Source organism: Phacochoerus africanus, chromosome 1 (genome assembly GCF_016906955.1).
Source record: "Phacochoerus africanus isolate WHEZ1 chromosome 1, ROS_Pafr_v1, whole genome shotgun sequence".
Classification (NCBI taxonomy): Eukaryota; Metazoa; Chordata; class Mammalia; order Artiodactyla; family Suidae; genus Phacochoerus; species Phacochoerus africanus.
Genome location: NC_062544.1, coordinates 8,346,339 through 8,369,851, shown reverse-complemented (window position 1 = coordinate 8,369,851; position 23,513 = coordinate 8,346,339). Strand labels below are relative to the sequence as shown.

Below are 23,513 nucleotides of genomic sequence, written 5' to 3'. Positions count from 1 at the left end.
GTGGAGCACACACACCAGGACCACTGCCCAGGCACGTGGCTTCCCCCTCCCCCCCTGCTCACCTGTCCCATCTCACACCATTTGTTCTCAAGCTACAGGAAGCCCTCAGCATAAAAGCCCAAGGAGCGGACCGACCCCTTCAGGGTCTCTTTCTATAACTCGGATCCAAGAACTAACCGACTCTCACATAAGGACACAGAAAAAGATGTACCAAACAGGCTGCTGGCTGAAGCACTGTTACAACAACAACAGCTGGTGACAACCTAAGGGGTCATCAAAAGGAAAGTGATTAAATTATAGAGCATTCTGAGATGGAACAGTAGACAGCAGGTAAAGAGGATGTTAAATCTATGTGCGTGGAGAGAGAAATGTCCACTTTAAGGGAAAAAAAAACAACAGGTCTCCAATTTGTATGCATAATGCAGTAATTGTGTAAGAAATGTGTGCATGTTCATACATATACAGAAAATTCCAGAAGAATACTCGTGCAACTACGACCAGGATATACGTTTACTCTCCACTTTATGTCTTTCTAACTTGTTCTAAAAAAATTTTTTTTTTACCATAAGCACACACATTAATTTTATTAAAGGAAGGAAGGGCGTAAGGAAGGAGGGGGGAGGCATGGAGAGAGGAGAGAGATGAAGACAAGGAAAGAGGAAAAGAAAGAATCGCCCAACGACCAACCAGCCAACAGCGGTCACTTGGCAATCTGGCTTCTGCCTGGCACACAAAATGATTTTGCGGAAAGAATTACAGAAACCTGTACCATAGCTGACTGTGTGTGAAGGCACAAGTCTCCCTATGACCACAAAAGGGAGTTTGTTCTGGAGAACGTAACTTTGATATGGCTCAGTTTTTTCTTTTTCTTTTTGTGCTCTTTTTTTAAAAAAGGATTCAGGGAGTTCCCATTGTGGCTCAGTGGAAATGAACCCGACTAGTATCCATCAGGATGTAGGTTCGATCCTTGCCCTCACTCAGTGGGTTAAAATCTGGTGTTGCCGTGAGCTATGGTGTAGGTCACAGACACAGCCTGGATCCAGCACTGCTGTGGCTGTGGTGTAGGCCAGCAGCTGCAGCTCCAATTTGACCCCTAGCCTGGGAACTTCCATATGCCACATAGACGGCCCTTAAAAAAAAAAAAAAAAAAAAATGGATTCGGCCCTTGATGTTATCAACTTTCTACATCTAAATGCACCATTTCGGGAGTTCTCATCATCTCATCATGGCTCAGTAGTTAACAAACCAGACTAGTATCCATGAGGACGCGGGTTTGATCCCTGGCCTAGGTCACTGTTGCTGCGAGCTGTGGTATAGGTCGCAGACGGGGCGAGGATCCTGCATTGCTGTGGCTGAGGTGTAGGCCAGCGGCTACAGCTCTGACTCAACCCCTAGCCTGGGAACCTCCATAAGCCATGGGCGCAGCCCTAAAAAAGACTAAATAAATAAATAAATGCACTATTTCCTCAAATATGAAACACACAGTAGAATATTGCTCTTAACGCATCCAAAAAGGTACAAAATTTCCAAACATCTCCCCACTCCCCACCTCGTGAAATGTCTCTTTCTCTAACAAACCCACTGGTTCTAGCTCACCTCACACCTCCTCCTTGAAGCCTTCCTTCTCCTGCCCAGTGCCCTGCCCTGAAAGCACCTATCATGTGTACTTCTCATCCAGCACAGTGGGTAAGAGCATCTTTAAGGCTCCTCTTCCCGTCAGAGCCCCTGGGATGTATTTCCAGCTCATGACACTCTTCTCTCTACTGGTATATCCTATTCCTGATCTCTTGCTCTCGAGGTTCCCACGCATCTTTCTCTTTCTCCTGAAGGGCCAGGGCCACGTAAGTGACCGCAGGGAAACCCCTCCTCCCTATACCTAGAAGGGTTTTGTACCACTTACAAGGGTGTGCTTACCTATACCTACTGACCACATGGGGGGATGAAATATGGTCACTGGTCACAGGCTGTCAAAGCTGGCACAGCTCTCAGATATCTTTCAGGCAAGGTTCGTGTCTTACATGAGGCCCAGGGGAGGGAGGGGTCACACAGATCACCTCCGGCAGAGCTGGGCCGGAACTCTAGCCCCGAGTGCTCTTCCCACCACCTACATCATCTCCCACCCCTCACCTCCCCATCTGAAGGCCCCAGACCTGGAGGCCACAGCTGCAAAGAAAAAGAAAACCCATTACCTTCCCCAGTGTGCATGGTTCCGGAGCCAGGCGCTGGGGCTGGCCTCCAGGCCGTACATCACTGTATCCCCGTAGTCCAAAAACGGCTTGTTCAGCCTGGGAGAGGGGGCGGGGAGAGAAGGGCAGAGTGCAGCGGTGAGACAACAACGGGAGAACAAACGTAGCTCAAGGACACCTAGGCCGGTTCCCCACCCTGCCACCCCAGACACAGCACTGAGTCCTGCGTCTAATGCTTCCAAGGAGCAGAAGAGTTAAGTCACTGGGATCGTTAACAACCAGCTGGTAAATCTTTACAAGGGGGGACGGTTACACAGCACTTGAAGCCAGAACGTGCGATCTGTCCACTGGACCCAAGTGAGTATGACAGCTGACAATAAGCTGAAAAAAAGACACAGAAATCCCCAGGGAGAGGCAGTGCTGTGACAACCAGCAGCTCAAAGCGTCTAGGGTGACCTGTCTTAAGCGCTCTCTTTCGGTGCTGGTAAGGGAACCCGAGAGGATGACGTGAGACGCGAGAGGTAGCTCCCGGGCTCTCACCTGTGGCAGAAGTGGTGGGCACACTTCACCAGCAGACCCATGCAGTGCACAGCCACGAGGCCCATCAACAGCAGGCTGAGGGGACCCACCTGGGGACAGACGTCATGGGCACGAGAGGGAGAGACAAAGGGGCAGAATTAGAACTGAATCTGCAAATGATCAACCTGCTCCTGAAGGCACCTTCCAATGACACAACTTCCGGCACAGCACTCGAGAGACAAATGTGCTCCCAGAGCTTAGCTCCATAGGACAGGCACCCTCGGACCCTCAGCAGGCCTCCTAGAGAGCTCGTCTCCCAGCGGAGAATGACACGAGATGAGGCCATTCTATGACTGTTGCCATTCAGCAGAAGAGAAGGTTCCTGTGACTCTCTGGGAAGAAGAGACAGGCTGAGAGGTGGTGGGAAGGGGAGAGTTCTCTTCAGAGCAGCGCCACAAGAATGACAGGCCTTAGCTGGGAACAATCTCCAGCTCTGAGCTATCTTCAGCTTTCAGAGAAACCAGAATGGCTCTCGACAGGCAGTCTGTAGAGGGGGAATCATTAAAGGAAAAATAAGATTCTCAGAGCTGGCCATCTGAGGGTAGGGCAGGGAGGACTTCTGTTACTAATTCATTTGTTAATATTATTGCTAGAGGAGTTCTCATTGTGGTGCAGCAGAAACAGATCCAACTAGGAACCATGAGGTTGCGGGTTCGATCCCTGGCCTCACTTAGTGGGTTAAGGATCTGGCGTTGCCATGAGCTACAGTGTAGGTCACAGACGCGGCTCAGATTTGGCATTGCTGCAGCTGTGGTGTAGGTCAGCAGCTGTGGCTCCGATTAGAACCCTAGCCTGGGAACCTCCATATGCCATGGGTGCGGCCCTGAAGAGCAAATATATATATATATATATATATATATAATATATATATATATATAAAATTGCTAGAAACTTCCAGAAAAACTTTAAGTACTTCCTCCTCACCACAAAGTAAGCTCCATGATGGCAGGAATCTTTGTCTGTTTTACCCACTGATAACATCCTAAGAGCCAAGAACAGTGCTTGACATGCAGAAGATCCTCCACAAATACCTTCAGATGAACACCGGAACTGTGCTTTTTCTCAACTGAATTTGAAAAAGAAAAACTTCCCGTTTTAAAATTTTTTAAATGTCTTACGTGACATAAATTAAAAAACAAAAAGCCACCTTCTAAAATCTGCCACAGTACTGCCCCACACCAACACAGACCCTTACCAAGATGCCTGCATTTTTCATCGCCAGCGGCAGCCCCAGGAGTCCTGTGCCAATGTTGCCTTTTAACAGGTGAATCAGGGTCTGGAACCATCTGAAATGGGAAGGCAGCAGACGAGGGCATGTTAGCAATAATGAGAGCTAAGATTTATTGAGCATTCAGCACTGTGCTTCGGGCCTTTATGAATTACCTCATTCAATTTCTAGAACTCTACGAGAGAGGTATGATCCCATGCGTGAGGAAGCAAAACTCGCTCAAGGTCACACACCTGAGTGTGAGCCTGGATTCAAACCCAGGCCATCTAGGTCTAGCCCCCGAGCTCACTCTCCCAGGCACTGGGCTAAAAGCTTCCCTCCCTGGGGCATCTCCGAGAGTCTGCCTCTCTTGGAGATTAGACCAGAGGGGTGGTAGGGATCTCATTCCTGGTCTGTCTGGGCCTGCCTTTCACCCCAGAGCTTTTCTGTAAAGACTCAGATCCAGAATTGCAGCAGAACATGCCAAGCATAACTGTGAAGGACAGACACCCCCTGTGAGAAAAGAACGGGGGGGGGGGGAGGATTAAAAATAGCACCCCCAACACTTAACAGAAAGTTTTATGCAAAGGGAACAGAGTAAAAGTTGTATGGTTCCATGAAAGACCTGTCCCTGGTCTGCTTTGTATTAAAAAAAAAAAAAAAAAATAGGCAAATGCCATGGAGTCCTAGGATCGGAAAAGCCCTCTTCAGACAGTCACTAGTTTATCCTTCTGCCTTGAGGACGGGTGTCTTCTTTTGTCGTTGTACGGACTGTGCCCCGCAAGCTGAAATTTGTAAAGCCTCTCATGGATCCTCACAATTTTTTCACTCAACAAACACCATCTATAATGTATAAAATATTGAGTCAACACAACAGTGGAAATCCGGAGGAATCAGATATGGACCTCGGTCTCTAGAAACTAACATCTCCAGGAAAATAAGGCCCACCCAAAAGAACCACCACCCAAGGTAGAAAGACGCCTGTTTTCAGAGAAGCCCAAGAACTGTGCCTAGGGATCGGATGGCAGGGGAGTGTTTAAAGTGCAAAGAGACCTGGGCTGAGCCCAGCAGGGCAACAGGGCTTGCGTGTGTGCTGACGGGGAAGGGCCTGGGAGAGGGGCAGGCACCAACACGGAGGAGGGCGTCAGTTTCTTGGCCCCTTGGCGGGGGGTGGGAGTGAGGGTGGGCTTCAGTAGAGAATTGGGAACCCCTCAAAAGACAGACAGCAGCGGTCTTGTCTTCAGCATTTTCAATCCTCTGTTATCTCCAGCAGGGTCAACATGGTAGCGCTTGGCCCCAAATCACTGACTTACTCAGGATCTGGCCCCCTGGCCCTGTCTGGAAAAACATCTTCACAGGTAACCTAAATACCATCTAAATGATGGGTTTGCATATTTCCCCAAATCTGTAACTCAGCAGAAACTGATGGGAAATGTGAGTGTTAACTCATCAAGAACGTAATAAATGAATTTCACTTTTGGTAACCTTTCACCCTCGGCCTCCTGGGAGACAATCTCTTGACCTTCCTACTACCTCTAAGCTTCACAGGCAAGATCAAGAAAACTGCCTCAAGTCTGAATGACAAGAGGTAAGTCAATCAGAGCCCTGCGAGTGTTCTTCTGGCCTAAATGAACGGAAAAGCTCAAGGATGCAAGGGCCCAGGGCTGACTCCTTCATTATCAGTGGCCAGTGACCAGGAGATTATGGGAGGGATGGTAGGTCAACCAAATTTCCTTCCTGGAAAATGTTTAATCCCTTAAGGGCAAAGGTAAGCTTTCTCCCAAACCCACCTACCTACCAGAGGCCTCCTCCAAATGCATCTGAGCTGGGTCTGGTGGGAGATCAGGTCCCTCTACCCTGGCTCTGCCATTAACCCCATATGACAAGTCCCACCCCTTCTCTGGCTCTGTTGCCTCATCTGTAGAATGGGGGTGAGGGAGGAACTGGACCAGAACAGTATACTTCAGCTCTGAAACAGCAGGATTCTAGGCAATTAACCAAAATTACTCATTTTAATCAATGGCCACAAGCTGGTAAACTATATGAGTATCACAAAACCAACTCCATGGATGCATAGTCTTAACCACAGGGGGTGAGAAGGAAAGTTTTGCAAATCTCTATAGTCTGTTCAGGCTCCAAATCAATAGTTCTTAGACTTTTTTGGTCCTAAGAGTCCTTTATACACTTATAAATCACTGAGGATCCCAAATACTTTTTTGAGTATGTGGATTATGTCCGCTCACATGTATTACATTAGAAATTAAACCAAGAAATGTAAACATATTTATTGGTTTAAAAGAATAATAAACCTATTACATGTTAATATAAATAACCAATTGCAATAAAAAGTAGTGATTCTATTTTCCAAAAAAAATAAAAGAAGGGTACTATCGTTTTTTGACAAATCTCTTTAATGTCTTGACAGCTGGATTATCTACTTCTGCATTGAATCTGCTGCGATAGGTTGTTTTAGTGGAAGTATCTGAAGGAAATCTGTCCTCACCCAAACATGTAGTTAGAATGTATCTTAACGGCCTCCTCAGATAATTGTGATCATTTTTCTTTGATGCTACACCAAAACTCGACACACAGTCGTTTCTTAGAAGTCAGCTGTAATGTGGAATCTGAACTTGCCATGCACTATTCATGAATACCCATTGGTGATCTTGCTCCTTGAATGGCTCTTTTACCCAGACACAACTTTCTTTTTTTCTTTTTTCTTTTTCTTTTTTTGCTTTTTAGGGCTGCATTCACGGCATTGGAGCCTACGCCACAGCAACATCAGATCCTAGCTGCATCTGGGATCTACACCACAGCTCACAGCAACACCAGATCCTTAACCCAGTGACCGAGGCCGAGGATCGAAGAACCTGCAACCTCGTGGTTCCTAGTTGGATTCGTTTCTACCATGAAGCGACGGCAACTCCCAGACACAATTTTCTAACATCACACTTTGGCCATCGAGAAGATTTCGGTTCCCTGAGTTATGTGGATCTTCCAAATGCTGGCACACCACTTCATTATACAACATCCAAAACATCACCTCCATTCATAGCATCCCTAATCTCATCAGAAAAGTCTTTAAGTAGAGGGAAGCCGTTGAGGTCACAGTGCTGCATACATGCTTTTTTCTTCCCCGATTTTATTGAAAGCTCAAATTTTATTGTCAGCAACAAATTCTACATTGTTTTTCTTGAGGTGACAGTTTCACGAGTTTCATTTTCAAGAAAATGTCTGCCAAGTCCTCAGTTCTGAATGACACATAGATCTTTAGTTGTTCAGTAAAAGTATTTCATGCCTACTTCCCATTTCGTCACATGGAATATTAAAAGACTTGTACTGAAGGGTTAAGATTTAATAAAATTAGTAATCTGATGGCTTCATCAAGGATGAGCTTAAGTGAAAATGTGCTTATTCTTTTTATCTGTGTATCAGTAAACAATGCAATGGTGACTGGCATAATTTGGTGCTACCACCTCGACTGGTGCTAAGGCACTAGCAACTTTACCCACCATTGCTTCTGAACTATCCGTGCAAATGCAACACAACTGAAAGGACAAATCACATGTTCGTATTATTATGCAAAGAGTTTTGACTTTACAGACTTCTTAAAACGGCCTTGGGGCCCCCAAAGGGTCTGAAGACTATACCATGCAAACAGCTGCTCCAGATAATCTCCAGAAGACCAGTTCCAGCTGGATGGTTTATCAGCCTGCCAGCCTGGGAAAGAAGTATCAAAGCTCACTCAAGAGCTACGGTAATGGAGCTCAAGAGGGCACAAAGAAAACTCAGCCCAAAAAGCAAAAATGAGGCTGTCGTGAAAGCAGTCAACAGCTGGATTACATCAAGTGTTAGAAAATGACCTCACCAAACACATCATCAGGGAAGTGTCTGTGGTTCCTACCTGTTCCCCTGATTCAAGATTTTTACTGAGCCCTTCACCCCTAGAAGGGCCTGCTGGTGCAGGCATATGTGCTGATTCTTGTACTTTGTTCATGTACTTTTCCCATATACTTTGTTCCTCAGTAAACTAGATAACACAGTGGACCAAGTCCTAGGAGACAGGAATCCAGCTCAAAACTTGTCCCTAACACTTTCACCTACTAAGCTAAGAGGTCCCCCAAATCAGCTTATACTTAACCACACCTGGCATGCTTCTACACGTAACGCCTGTGTGGATGCAGGCCCGTGGCAAGTGCCTAACCACGCCTTCGAGTACCAAGGGAACCCTTTGCCCTGTACACTTGTGATGGGATTGTGATACCTGCCACAATGGGCTTTCGTGGTCACCTACCTTGCCTCACAATATCAGGGCTGGATGGGCCCTCAGAAAATGTCCCAAGGCAAGCCCAAGCGAAGTATCCTTCTTTGAACAAGGGGTAATAATTTGGGGTCAACTACTAGTTATAACCCAATGTGGAAAAAGAGATATTCAGAGTAGCTAACAGTCACGCATTATCTTCAATACAAAGAAAACCTCTAAGCTACCATCCTGAAGTTGCTAAGTGGCTGCTAAGTTTTGAACTTCAAGGAGGTCCCTCTGAAAGTGAAAATCTAGATCCCATATGGCAAGCACTGCACACACACGTGGATGCCTGAGAACAAAGAGAAAAAAAAAAAAAAACTGTAAAGGAAACTAGAGAAAGAGAGAGACAATGACTTCTGAAAAGAGGCTATTCCAAGCCACTGGCTTCTTGTGACACTCGTTCTGCCTGGGGGAAGCCGACTGGGCAGATAAGGTCAGAGGAAAGAGAGGAAAGATAGTCCTCAGTGCTGCCAGTTGGGCTCTAAGCAATCTTTTCCATCAGCCAACACTGCCAGCCAAGGCGGGGACCCAGCTCAGCAAGCAGGCCCCAGCCGCAAGAAGCTATGGAGAATGAATCTTTGTGAGCGGAAAAGCGGCGAGGGGTGGAGAGGGGCTTTAATGCGGGCAGACCACGTCCACTAGTTCCATGTGAGTTCACAGAGGACACACGCCCAGCACCAGGAGAGACAGCAGCCAGTAGGAGCTTCGCCAGCAATGAGCTCCACGAGAAGCTGCCCTGGTCTCCTGGCGCAGCCACGGGGGACGATGTGAGTCAAGGACATAATGAAGGAGTTCACGTCATGGTGCAGCAGAAACGAATCCGCCTAGGAATCACGAGGGTACAGGTTCGATTCCTGGCCTCGCTCAGTGGGCTAAGGATCCAGCGTTGCCGTGAGCTGAGGTGTACGTCGCAGACGCGGCTCAGATTTGGCACGGCTGTGGCTGTGGCGTAGGCCGGCAGCTGTAGCTCTGATTCAAACCCTAGCCTGGGAATCTCCGCATGCCAGTGGGTGCGGCCCTAAAAAGCAAAAAGCAGGGGGGGAAAAAAGGACATAATGAATCCCTCAGTAAGTCACACTCAACCAACAAGAGAACACAGAGAGGGTGACAGCAAAAAAGTTTGACGAATAAACAGAAAGGCTGCAAAAGGGATGCTGGGATCCAGAAGAAATCTCAGGAGTCTGCTGAGTGTCAGAACTGGGCCAGACACTCAGTGGAGAAAACCCTCCTCTGAAACCTTCTCATTTGAATGGTGAGCACCGGACAAGTTGGCATAACTTCACCGGGTGGCGTGGGGGGCTGGCCTCAATTTTATCTTACAGCTGGAAAAACTGAGACCCACAGAGGGCCAGATTTGGCCCAGAGGAGGCTTGGAATTCAGTTTCCAGGGATAAAACCTAAAGTCCTCCTGAGGGCATGCAGAGCAGGCCACCTTAGGCCTTCGCTATCAACCCCTTGAATCTCTTAAATTCAGGAGGAATTATTCCTCCTTCTGCCTACATCTTCCGCCACATGCCCCTCCCCCACCCGCAGGCTGTTTGGGAACAGGGGCAGAAGTCTAGAGGAGACTTTGCAAAGGAAGCTTCCAGTTGGACTTGGAGATACTGGAGGTTCTAACACAGACGATCCATGGTTCTAAATTTTTTTTTTCATTTTATAGCAGCACCCACAGCACATGACGTTCCCAGGCCAGGGGTTGAATCGAAGCCACAGCTGTGACCTACAGCAACCCAGCACCCCAAGCTGCAGCACCCCAAGCTTCTGCAGTCCAATTCTTAACCCACTGCGCCCTGGCAGGAACTCCCCATGGTTCCAAACAAGGGAATGTCCTCTCTGGAAGTTTCCCTTTTGTTCAGAACTTGACTCAGGCTTCTGGAACCAACATGGTTCAAATGAACAACAAATAAGAAAGCGACTAGAGGGACAGAGCAAGACAAATACCATATGAGATCACTAATACGTGGAATCTAATAAAAAAAAATGATACAAAAGAACTTATTCACAAAACGGAAACTCAGAGACTTCGAAATCAAACTTACGGTTACCAAAGAGGAAACACGGCGGGGGGGGGTGGGGGGTAAATTGGGAGGTTAGAATTGGCAGATACACACTACTATATACAAAATAGACTGAGTAACAAAGACTTACTGTATAACACAAGGAAACCTACTTAACACTGTGATGATCTACACAGGAGAAGAATCGGACAAAGAATACACGCACATACACACACACACACGTATAACCGATTCACTTGGTTGTACACCTGAAACACAGCACTGCAGGTCACCTATAATACATTTTTAAATACACTGGAAAAAAGAAAAGGAAGGAGACTCAAGAGGAAGTCAAGAAGCTCAAATCTCAGCAGCATCGCTAGCATCCTCCTTTCACCTGCAGAGAATGGATCGAAGAGGGGAGCAAATATCCCTCTCAGGGAGACCACACCACGAAGATGGAACTTAGGAACACACATCTCAGCCAGGAGCGCAGACGGAACGGCTACTCACGTTGTGCTGCTGCTTTCCCCGAACCGCTGGTAGGAGCCTGGGGAAGAGAAGTTGTTCAGGGTGTCGGATGGGCTCTCCTCGGGGCTCACGTCAGTGGAGCTGTAGTCACGGTAGTCCTCGTCCCGAAGTCGCTGCGTGGACATGGTAGCTGGGGGAACAGGGGCAGCGCTAAGATCGCCAGTGGCTGGGGCCTTTAGCTCCAAGCCCTGGGTGGGCTCCCGGGCAGAAGCAGCCATTGCCACCGTCGCTCAGTGACAGCTGCACTATGGAGTATGTACAATCAAAGTGCCTGACGCCAAGAGAAATGAAAAAGGTACAAAGTACACAAGGGCGGGCTGAGCTCCCGCGCGGCTTCTGCCTCCCAACCTATCCAGTCAGTGCTACACTCACAAGTTTCTAAATTTGCCAGTACACCTGGACAGAGCAAAGGTAAGCCAATGCTTGGGAGGGGCGGGGGAAGATGCAGACGGCACCTCTACGTAGCCTTCACCATTCCCCAGGCGGAGACTAACGATCTCTTTCTTTAAGCTCAGGTCTTGGATCTTGAGCAACAGTGGCAGGGATTCTACATCCATCTTCCCCAAGAGAAGCTCTCAGAGGACAGGAACCTGAATATTCCCCACTGCACCTTATTTTTCCTCTGCGATGGCTGGAGCAAGAACCTTCTGCATTCCAGAAATTCCCACCAGACCATCCAATTCTGCTCAAACTCCCCCACCAGTCGCAGAGCCACAAGGGACTTTCTCTTTCTGTCTGCCATGACCTCTGGCTTGTCCTACACTCTTTAGAGGTCAGAAGCGATGTTCATCCCCTCATCCTAGGTCTCTTACCTTGCCATCAGCCTGAACACCGAGCTGAAAGCAGCTCAGGGGAAGAGCAGAAACACGAGAGGGGCTCCCTCCCCACTGGCCCTTGTCTTAACATCTCCCCGCTACAACCCTTCTTCCTTCTTTACTTTTTGCAGATTTGCCAATTTTCAAAAGACGGTGAAAAGAAACCCTTCCTGTTGCAGGTTGGGGGAGGATTGTGAGGGTGACTGATGCCCCTGGGTGGACTTTTTCAGTAATTATACTGCAGAAAAGAGAAAAACAAGGACTGCACCAAGTTGTACAGTAAGACTACATTCTGAGAGTCATGCAGGCTCCCGGAATGCTAGAGACTGTTGCTAAAAGAACCTTCGATGGTCACTCCAAACTGCTCATTTTACAGATAAAGACTCGACCACCTAAAAGATGACATGACCTGCTCTGCCACAGCCAGGTAGCGGCCAAGCAGGAAACACAGATCCTGGTGCCCTGCCTGCATCTGGAAACATCTACTGAATACCACAACAGGTGCAGTGACGGAATATCGTAATCAAAGAGTCAGCTTCCTCCAAGAATCTGCAACCAAGAAAAGAAAAAAAGCTTCCACGAACATTAAAAACTACAGTTAAAAATCCTCCAGGAGTTCCCCTGGTGGCTCAGCGTGTTAAGGACCTGGCGTCACTGCTGCGGCTTGGGTTGCTGCTACGATGCAAGCTCGATCCCGGGAGCTTCCTCATGCCACAGGTGAGGCCAAAACATAACAAGGAAACTTTACAAAAATTTTTTTAAAAAAACAAAGAAAAATCCTCCTGACACTTCGCGGACTGGCACAACCACCCGCCTCTCTAAGGCGCTCCCCCAGCCTGTGGGCCTGAGGCCCATCCTGAGTCTGATGTGCTATCTGAGATACCTGGTGAGGAGACAGGACCCCCCACAGCCATCACAACACACCGTCCGGCCCAATACCCAACACCTGCTGCCAGAGAACAGACGGGGCAGTGTCAAGTCCCAAGGGACTCTTTAGACACTGCCCCCCACCCCCCATACCTGAGTGATCCAGGAGTGATGTCATTTTCTCCCACCAGGTGAAAGGAGGAAGGACCTCACTTAATCTCATAGGGAAAGAGCCTGACAGAAAGCCAGCAAAGGACGTGGCAGTCCCAGAGAGGATCCCGCCCACTTCACCACCAGAGCCGACTTTGCTGAACATCTAAGAGAGCATCACTTACTCCCATGAGGGAGAAATGCAAAGAATTTATCTTGCTCTTGGGCAGTTAAACTCATAAGAGGGTCAGGAAAAAAAAAAAAAAAAAACAAACAAAATCAACCCTGTAAAGTATACTAGCATGAGCAGTTGAAAGCTGCGATACAGGCAGAAGTGATTAAGTTAGTTTCTAAGCAGGTCAGAAGGCCTGGGTTCTAAAACTGCCTCTGTCATGAGTTTGCTTGGTAACTCGGAACAGTTTTCTTTATTTTTCTAGGGTCTTAGTTCCAAATGCTCAAAAAGGCGGTGGGGGTGGTGAGGGGTGGTGTGTATTGAACCAACTATCAGCAGCTCTGCAGCTCTAATAGTCCAGGCATCAATTAAAGGAATTCTTTATGCAAACAACAGCTAATTTTTGGTTTCTTCCAACATACCACAAATGTCTGAACAACAGAGCCTTCCAGGCAAGCCGTGCATATTACTAAGTAAGAGAGACAGAACACAGGCACTGACAAGTTCCCCAATCCCTCCCTACCAACCAGGAAAGCACTCTGTTGCTTATTTGGCACAGACTCTCAATTTTATTTCGAACACTGCAAAGAGGCCTCTTTATGTTGTGTATAAAAACTGAGGCAACCCAGGGCAGATTACTGTTAAGAAACCTGCTCAAAAAGAGGCTGAAATCTGCAGATCAAAAGTCCAATAAACAACCGCAGGACGGGGAAAATGTGGCTTGGCAGCTGCATGCATGTCGGAAAGGGAAAAAAAATGCTACTTATGGGCTTAAGTTGATGATAAGCTCAACAGAAATCAATGATATCATAATAGACGCCAAATAAGCTACTGCAATTCTTGGTTGCTCTTCAAGAGAGGACTCCAGAGCGCTGAGCGTCTGTTCTTTTTGGCCACACCTTGTAGTCTGTTCCAGGCAGCACACTACAAGGAGGATAAGGATAAACTGTGGTATAGCCAGAGGTCAGCACCAAGATCATGAGGGGCATGGGAACCAGCTAAATGAAGAATGGGTGGAAGTCCTGAGAAGGCCCAACCTGGAGACGTGGCAATTTGGGAATGAGAAAAACTGTCTTTAAAAGCTGTCCTATGGATCACACTCTTTCTTTGGCGCCTCAAAGACCACTGAGAAACAGGATCAGCAGGTGGAAACTAAAGGGAGGCAGGTCTTTGGCTAGACATAGGAAGAAGCTTCTGATGTCAAAAAAAAAAAAAAAAAGGAGCTGGCCAAATGGATTGCTCCAGGAGACGATGTGTTCCTTCTCCCTGAAAAGATCCCAGCAAGCCCTTCTTAGAGCTGCTGAGCAGAAATTCAAACACTGTAGATGGCTGCAGTCACTCTGGGGAGCGCCTCCCAGGACTTCTTTCTGACAACCAAGGCCTCTTCCTCTTCTCTCTAGCACTAGGCTCCATGGCCACTTTGTCCCAGGCTTTCTTTGATGAAACCTGGTTTTCACCATCTAATGCTGTAATTGCTGATTCCTGCCCTGTGGGAGATTTTTAACAGAATTTGTCAACTGTCAAAACGAGGGCTGTAATATGTGAGCGTTCAAGACAAGCTGGAACACTGTCCTCAGGTTCTGCAGGACAATGAACAGAGTCTATGCATCTCATGCAGCTCATCAACACAAAGTAAAAATCTACATAAGACTACATAGGACTCAAAAGAGTACACGTAGTAAGAGAAGTCTGTGCAACCACTATGGAAAACAGTACCGTGGCTCCTCAGAAAACTAAAAGTGGAACTACCGTATATTCCTTTCCTATCATTTCATTATTAGTATACAGAAACACAACCGATTTCTGAATGCTAACCTTGTATCTTGCTACTTTACTTAATTCATAGGTCAATTCAAGCAGTTTTTCTGTGTAGAGTCCTTAGGGTTTTCTATATATAGTATCATGTCATCTGCATGGAGTGACAATTTTACCTCTTTTCTTGCAATGTGGATACCTCTTTCTTTTGTTTGTCTGATTGCTGTGGCTAGGACTTTTAATACTACGTTGAATAAAAGTGGTGAGAGTGGGCATCCTTGTCTTGTTCCAGATTTCAGTGGACAGAAGATCTGAATAGACATTTCTCCAAAGAAGATATACAGATGCCGAAAAGGCATATGAAAAAATTTCCATCATCACTAATTATTAGAGAAATACAAATCTAAACCACAACGAGGTATCACCTCGCACTGGTCAGAATGGCTACCATTGGTAAGTCTACATATAACAAATGCTATAGATGGTGTGGAGAAAAGGGAACCCTCCTACACTGTTGGTAGGAATGTAAATTGGTACAACCACTATGGAAATCAGTATGGAGGTACCTCGGAAAACTAAATATAGAATTACCATATGACCCAGCAATCCCACTCCTGAGCATATATCCAGATAAAACTTTCACTGAAAAAGATACATGGACCCCTATATTCACCACAGCACTATTCACAATAGCCAAGACATGGAAACAGCCTAAATGACCACCAACAGATGAATGGATTGAGAAGATGTGGTACATATGCACGATGGAGTGCTATTTAGCCATAAAAAAGAATGAAAGAATGCCATTTGCAACAACATCAATGGAACGAGAGACTCTCATGCTAAGCAAAGTAAGTCAGAAAGAGAAAGACAAATACCATATGATATCATTTATATCTGGAATCTAACATATGGGACAAATGAACCTATCTACAGAAAAGAAACAAACTCATGGACATGGAGAACAGACTTGTGACTGCCAAGGGGGAGCGGGGAGAGAGTGGGATGGACTGGGAGTCTGGGGTTAGTAGTTGCAAACTATTGCATTTAAAGTGGACAGGCAATGAGATCCTGCTGTATAGCACAGGAAACTACACCTAATCGCTTGTGATGGAACATGACAGAGGATAATATGAGAAAAGGAATGTATATGTATGTATGACTGGGTCACTTTGCCGTATAGCAGAAATTGACAGAACACTGTAAATCAACTATAATTTAAAAAATGTTTAAAAAGAACTACCATAGGGTCCAGAAATCTCACTCCTGGGTATTTATCTGGACAAAACTATAATTCAAAAAGATACATGCACCCTTATGTTCACTGCAGCACTATTCAGAATAGTCAAGACATGAAAACAACCTAAATGTCCATAAACAGATGATGGATTAAGAAGATGTCATATACAATGAAATGCTACTCAACCACAAAAAAGAATGAAACAATGCCATCTGTAGCAATATGGATGCAACCAAAGATTCTCATACTAAGTGAAGTAAGTCAGAAAGAGGAAGGCAAACACCATATGGTATCATTTGTATGTGGAATCTAAAATATGGCACAAATGAACCTATCTACAAAACAGAAAGAGACTCACATAGAGAACAGATTGTGGTTGCCAAGGGGGAGGGGGAGGGAGTGGGATGGACTGAGAGTTTGGGGTTAGTAGATGCAAATTATTACATTTAGAATGGATAAGCAATGAGGTCCCACTGTACAGCACAGGGAACTATATCCGACTGCTGGGGATAGACCATGATGGAAGATAATATAAGAAAAGGAATGTGTGTGTGTGTGTGTGTGTTTGTGTGTGTGTGTGTGTATACATACACACATTCCTTTTCTTATATTATACACACACACACACACACACGTATGACTGGGTCACTTTGCTGTACAGCAGAAACTGCCACAACATTGTAAATTAACTACACTTTAATTTAAAAGTCTGCATGTTCAGTGGGAAAAAATATGGATATACATATTTTTTTCAAGTGTACCTTCAACCAAAATTGCATTGAAATATCAACTATTTGAATAACCTTGATAAATTTTATTCTTTTTCCTTACATAAACTATTTTTAGTTAAGTGATATCCTCATTATTTTAAGGCTTTTTCCCACTTATTTCATATCTACTCTACCTTGATTCTAACCAGTGCACGTACTAATGATATTTAGTTGCAATATAATGCTCCATTATTATATTAACAAAATAATTTGTTTCACTAGCTCCCAATTACTGGATTCAGGGGCTTCTGCTTTCTCTTTTTCCTAATGACTATCTTATATCACAGCTAAAAAATTCTTGAAAATAGTGTTTAATTTTCAAGTCATTTCCTAGGAATAGAGCTAGATGAACAGATTTTTTTTTTTTTATGATTCTTACCGTATGAATGATGGGAGGAACCTACAGCATCACTAGCAATATATGGACATGTATTTCTTTTCATAACCCCACCAATGGATTTTATCATTTTAATTTTTGCTCTGTCTGATGAGTGGGTGCCTCCTATATTTGTTTTACTTTGTATTTCTTTAATTTCCAACAAAGACCCCTGAGCATAAAAACTCTAAGAGCATCTTTCCCCCACCTATCAGACTTACACTTTTGAAAATACTAAACTCACTTCTGAACTCATTTTTGAAAATACTAAAATGTTCTCAAGATAGCTGTTTAAGAGTTTATTGATTAGATTCTATTCCAAATTCAGTACAATAAACAAGATAACTCCAATACAGGAAGGAGAATCCATTCATATGAGTTGGTAGGTCTCTTTCATGGTACAAGGGAAGGTTGGGGAGGAGAATGGAGAGATTGGAAGGAAAGGCAGCACTAAACTGTTGGCCAGGAGTTCCCACCACTGTGGTGCAGTAGGTGAAGAACCAAAATGCTTCTGCTTCACTGCAGAGGTGCAGGTTCAATCCCCCAACCAGTGCAGTGGGTTAAAGGATCTGGCGCTGCCACAGCTGAGGCTCGGATTCAATCCCTGGCCTGGGAACCTTCATATGGTGTGGGTATGGCTGTGAAAATAAATTAATTAATTAATAAAGTGTCGGTTTCATTATCAAAAACTAAACAACACTTCTAAGGCTGACTTGTAAACCCACAAAAAATTATCCACTAAAAACTATTAGAACTAATAAGTTCAGCAAAGCTGAAGGATATAAGATCAATACACAAAAATCAGTTAATTTCTACACACTTTCAATAAACAATCTGAAAATGAAATTGAGAAAACAAGTTCCATTTACAACAGCATCAAAAAGAATCAAATATTTAGGAAGAAACTTGGCCAAGGAGACCTAAGACTTGTACATGAAAACTATAAAACATTGTTGAAATAAAGTAAACCTAAATAAATGAAAAACATACCAATATTGATAAATTAGAAGATTTAATACTGTTAAGATGGCAATATTTCCTAAATTGATCTACAGATTAAACTGAATCCCTAGCGAATCCTAGCTGCCTTTCTGCAGAAACTGACATGCTGATTTTAAAATTCACATGGGGACTTCCCATCATGGCTCAGTGGTTAACGAATCTAACTAGGAACCATGAGGTTGCGGGTTCGATCCCTGGCCTTGCTCAGCAGATTAAGGATCCTCACCATGTGCTACAGGTGAGGCCCTTAAAAGAGAGAAAAAAAAAAAAGGCAATAAATAAATAAACAAAAACTCTTAGAAAACATGAGCATAAATTTTTGCAACCGTGGATTAAGCAGTTTCTTATATAGACATAATCAAAATTTTACATGTTTATATACCTCAAAGGATACCTTCAAGAAAATGAAAGACAACCCACAGAACTGGGTGAAATCTCTTCAAATTGCATTTATGATAAGGGACTTCTGTTCAGACATACAAAGAACTATTACAACTCAATAATAAAATGACAACCCAATTAAAAAATGAGCAAAGGCTCTGAATAGCTTTTTGTCCAAAGATTTGAAAAGAGCCAATAATCATATGAAAAAATACTCAACATTCTTAGCCATCAGGTAAATGAGAAACAAACCCCACAATGAGATATCACTTCGCATCCACCAGGATGGCTAGACTCAATGACAGACAATAACAAGGACTGGCAAGGATGTAGAGAAATTGTAGGGAAATTCCTCTTACGCTGCTGGTAGGAATGTATAATGGTGTAATCTCTTTGGAAAACAGGCTGGCAGTTCCTCAAAAGGCTAACATGTTTACCATATGACCCAGCAATTCCACTCCTAGGTACCTACCAAAATGAAAATGGATGTCCACAGAAAAACATATACACAAATGTTCATAGCAGCATTATTCCTAACAGCCAAAAAGACGGAAAGAAAAATCTAATGGACAAATGAAATGTGGTAGACCCATGCAATGGAAGACTCTGCAGCCTAAAAAGAAATGAAATACTGATGGATGCTACGACACAGATGAACCTTGAAAACAATATTCTAAATGAAATGTCAGCCAGAGAGGACCATAGACTGCATGATTTCATTTATATGAAAGTCCAGAATTGGGAAACCTGTAAACAAGAAGCAGATGAGTAGCTGCCTAAGGTTTGGGGGAGGGAGCTGGGAGGGATTAGGGGGTGACAGCAAAGGGTTCAGAGTTTCTTCTAGGGGGATGAAAATGTTATAAAATTGGAGTTCCCGTCGTGGCGCAGTGGTTAACGAATCCGACTAGGAACCATGAGGTTGTGGGTTCGGTCCCTGCCCTTGCTCAGTGGGTTAACGATCCGGCGTTGCCATGAGCTGTGGTGTAGGTTGCAGATGCGGCTCGGATCCCGTGTTGCTGTGGCTCTGGTGTAGGCCGGTGGCTCCAGCTCCGATTCGACCCCTAGCCTGGGAACCTCCCTATGCCGCGGGAGCGGCCCAAGAAATAGCAACAACAACAACAACAACAACAAAAAGACAAAAGCCAAAAAAAAAAAGAAAATGTTCTAAAATTGTAGCGATGGTTGTACAACTTTTTGAATTCAATATAAAAGCTTTTTGAACTGTACACTTTAAATAGTTGAAAAGTATGCTATATTAATTCTATCCCAACAAAGAGCTTTAAAAATACACACACACACACACGCACAAATTTCTGGGCCCAACCTAATTCAAACTGGGCATTCTAGTCGTAACCAGCTTCTTAGAAGGTCTTGATTACAGGCAGATTTCTCTAAAGCACTAAGAAGAAATATACAGATGTGATCTTATTATCAGCCCTCACGTCCTACCAAAGTTCATGGATTGGTGACAGATGCAGACTAAGGGTTCTACCTGTTATTCTGAAACAATTACATTCTCTGGAACCCAGAGAAGCAGCGAATTCTCTTGATATATGTTCTGTTCTTCATTGTTGGGATTCCAAAAACATGAACAACAATGCAAACTGTGTTCCTATATGCGGCGGACAAGGAAGGAACAAAAATGGGGCAGGATTAGGTCTGCAGGAAGAATTCTTGCATCAGAAAAAGTACATGAGTTCAGACCCTGGTTGTGTGACCCTAACCTCCCTTTGTCTCAGTTTCCTCATCTGAAAAATGTCATTAATAATACTTATGTCACAATATTGCTATAAAGTCAGAGGGAAAAGATGTTATATATGTTGCTTGGTCCATAATGCAGGCTCATTAGTGGTAGCAACTGTGATTACTACGGGAGAGGAGTTCAGGGACAGGAAGTCAGAAGTTCAATTCAGGGAGTCACTACACAAACAAAGCTTTCAGGACTTCCTCCATTCCATCGCTGGAGAGCTGAGCCAGGTCCCCATTTCAGAAACAGTGATCTATGTGCCATGAGCATCCCAGTAACCCATGGAGACAGATATCTGAACTTCATGGAAAAGGCAAACACAGAGGAGGCTTTCCTACTAGAGGGGGGCCACTGAGAACCAGCCCTGGGTGGCCAGGGTTACAAGAGAAAAGTTTGGGAGAAAAAAAGAAAAGAGCACTAAATAATAGCATCCTATAGCTTCTCTTTTGGCAAAGGCAGAATGATCTAACCACTGGGCCCCATACCCATTAAACAGAGGCTAGCTTTGTGTGCTCAGACCCAGTAAGGCCTGGCCAAAGGAAGGAGCTACAGGATTCTTCCACGGCTTGGGTTTAGACTCAAGGTAGGTTTTCTGTATGGGAAAAAGACAAAAGCTAGCCTAAGAGTTAGTGGTTAGTCCCACACTTCCAGGACCAGAGAGCAAAGCAGAAGCCAAAGCCATTCACTCAGCCCCGTTTGGGGATCTCATTTCGGGTCAGGGTAGAAATAAGCACTATATTATCAATAGAGATGACTCTCCAGCCTCTGACCCTGGAAGAGGTAACAAGAACATAAAGGACTGAGACACTCACTGGCAAAGGGAGGAGGGATAAAAAGAAACAGGAGGCGTTTTCAACATGAGAATGGTTATCTGAGTAAAGGAGGAAGATAAAGCAGTCACAAGAGCAGACATCTGTTCCATCTACACAACTTCATGCCCTACGAAACAAGAGATTCCGTCCTAGAATTTCACAGGCCTTCTGAGTTAGAAGAAACTCTAAAATTTTGTCTAGTCCAACCCTCTACCCAACACGGTGATCCAATCTACTACATTCTCCAAAGTAACTGGCCAGGGACAAGGACCTCCAGTGACAGAGACCACCACGTTGTGATGTGAGAGCGCTGATTCTTTTAAAGCCCTTATTCATGCTCATTCAAAACCACCTCCCTCCTGGTACTTCTATCCACAGGTCCAAGGTGTGGTCTTTGGAACATTACCCAAAAAAATGGAATCTACTTCCTCAGAGCGCCTTTAAAATAGACAAAGACAGCACTGAGCACTTCAAGCTGCCACAGGGATAAGGTCAAATGAACAGATATATGCTTTAAAGGGAAAACAAGAACTCAATAGCAGACAATTATACATGGCTTTGTGACTGTTTACAAAACAAAGGAAGACAGATTTAACATCATAAGTATAACCTCTGCTAAAAACGGGCTGCATCCCAAACAGTCCCAAACTCAGAGCAAATGACCAAGTCTTTTGTCTCCTTTTGCCTTCAAGGACATCTTTCAAAACAAACAAACAAACAAACAAAAAACACACACACTGTAAATGTACGAGTTACTTACTATAGCCTAGACTCTCAACAAAATTCAAAGAGAGCCTTGATCATATTTAAAATAATAAAAGTTAAAACCATTTTCAGCTATCAGCATTAAGCTTAGACATAACACAGAGATAGGAAGAAAGAGGAGGTAGATTTCATGGCAACCTACAAACAAGAAGGGAAACTGCCTCCTGGCCAACTGTATTAAGCCTTATTACAGACAGATACTAATATACACAGGGGAAAAGAAAAAACCTTTCTAATTAGGAAACAAACAGCCTGAGATGCAAAGAATGGCAAAGCAGAAGGAGCCCTTTGAGATTCCACCCCATCACTGTGCAGACTGGGAAACCTACACCCAGGCAAGGATGGGAGTCACTCAAGGTTGCAAAGCCAACGGTCAGAACTATAAGAAAATTTCCTGATTCTTCAATCTCGGTTCCTTCCATTACCTCACACTATCTACTTTCAGCAAGCCTCAAATAACTGCAAAACATCCATCCGAATAACCAGCATTCTTCGAATCTGACAAGCTACATTACAAATAAAGCAAAGGTCTTGACATTCTTTAATGCCAGAGCTCTTCACAACCAGAGCTGGGAGCCACCTACCCTCCCAGGAGCATACTCCGCCTCTTATTTCAGGTTTTAGTATGGTTTACACAAAATTGCGTGACGGTTAGAAACAGAACCTACCGAATGATGAGTCTGCAGAAAAATCCTGAATATTGAAAACAGGGAACCACACCCAGAGCCGGATCCCAGCGAGAGAGAACGAAGAGCTACAAAAGGGGAGTGGAATGAAAGACAAGGGGACAGCAAAAGGGTACGGTGACTTCTCACCTATTAAGTTTTTCGCAGGAGGCAGGGTAGTGAAAAGCAAAGAGCCGCTGGAGCTCAGGGAGACTTGGTTTCTCGTCGCACATCTGCAACTAACTCACTGCATGACCGTAGGCAACCGCCACTCCTTCTTGGACCTCAATCTCCCCAAGAGCCCTAGACGGGGGCTATAAAAGATAATTTCCCAGAGTCCTTGCGGTTCCTTACTCTACGACTCAAAGACCCGCTATTAGCAAGTTCCAAGCAGGGCTCCCACAGCGGGCAGGTCACTTGACCGCGATCTCCTGACCCCTTCAGGAACCTCCGCAGAAGCCCTGTGGTCGTTTGGCAATCTTTCCCATCTGTTTCCACACCTGTCAAACAGGTCAGGGAGGTCATGGGAGAAGAGCGCGAAGGACAAGGGATTCTCCAGCTCCCCTTCTCCCGGAGGGGTGTGCACCACACCGCAGCTGCGGCCGGGGAGCCGAGGAGACTCGGACCCGCAGCCCAGGCCAGTCGGCCAGTCAGTGTCTAACCCGAAGCCTCTGCGGCGCGGGGAGGAAGGGGACATGGGTTCAGCAAAGGCGCTGACCCGCCGCCAGCCCCAGCCCGTCCGTGCACGGACTCACCGCTCGGGGTTCCGACTTGAGCTCTGGCTCCTGCTTCAGCCCAGCAGCCCACCTGTCCCTGCCTCAGCGTGGAACCCTTGCCATCTCCACCGCCGGCTGCCCTGGCAGCCGCTTCCGGGCCCCATCACGTGACCCAGGCGCCCAAACCCGAGAGCCGGGTCACGTGCTCCCGCGCGAGGCGGCTGCTTTCCTCTCGCGGGGCTCGGAAACTCGGTTCCGCACCGCCACCTCGCGGCCGGATGCTGTCCCTACAGGCAGCATGATGTGGCTGGGGACTGAGTCGGGCGTGGAAGATCCGAGCGCCCGCCGCCAGTCCGGAGCCGCAGCACCGTCCCCTGAGTTGTGGGCTTGCGAAAGATTGCTCCGTTTTACACCCGCGGCCTTTTCTTTAACACGTCTCAATGGGTACTTGTTGCTTTTATAATCGAAAAATAG

At 45.4% G+C, this 23,513-nt stretch overlaps 1 protein-coding gene across 5 annotated transcripts in view; it reads right to left on the bottom strand.

The window, feature by feature from the left end:
• The window catches only part of SLC36A1 (solute carrier family 36 member 1), a 49,647-nt gene extending 26,435 nt beyond the window's left edge, over positions 1 to 23,212 (bottom strand). For 3 of the 5 annotated variants that reach the window (XR_007133869.1, XM_047771104.1, XM_047771319.1), the window contains exons 1-5: positions 23,079 to 23,212; positions 10,789 to 10,936; positions 3,961 to 4,051; positions 2,727 to 2,815; positions 2,190 to 2,285 (exon numbers count right to left, since the gene is read on the bottom strand). Coding sequence is in view for 4 of the 5 variants with exons in the window: in XM_047771104.1 (XP_047627060.1) it covers positions 2,190 to 2,285; positions 2,727 to 2,815; positions 3,961 to 4,051; positions 10,789 to 10,931 (419 nt within the window). In the remaining variant the exon portion in view is untranslated. Of the gene's footprint in view, positions 1 to 2,189; positions 2,286 to 2,726; positions 2,816 to 3,187; positions 3,250 to 3,960; positions 4,052 to 10,788; positions 10,937 to 23,078 lie in introns of those variants that run through there. The other 2 variants (XM_047771230.1, XM_047771407.1) reach the window with 2 other exon arrangements.
• Positions 23,213 to 23,513: the final 301 nt, after the last annotated feature.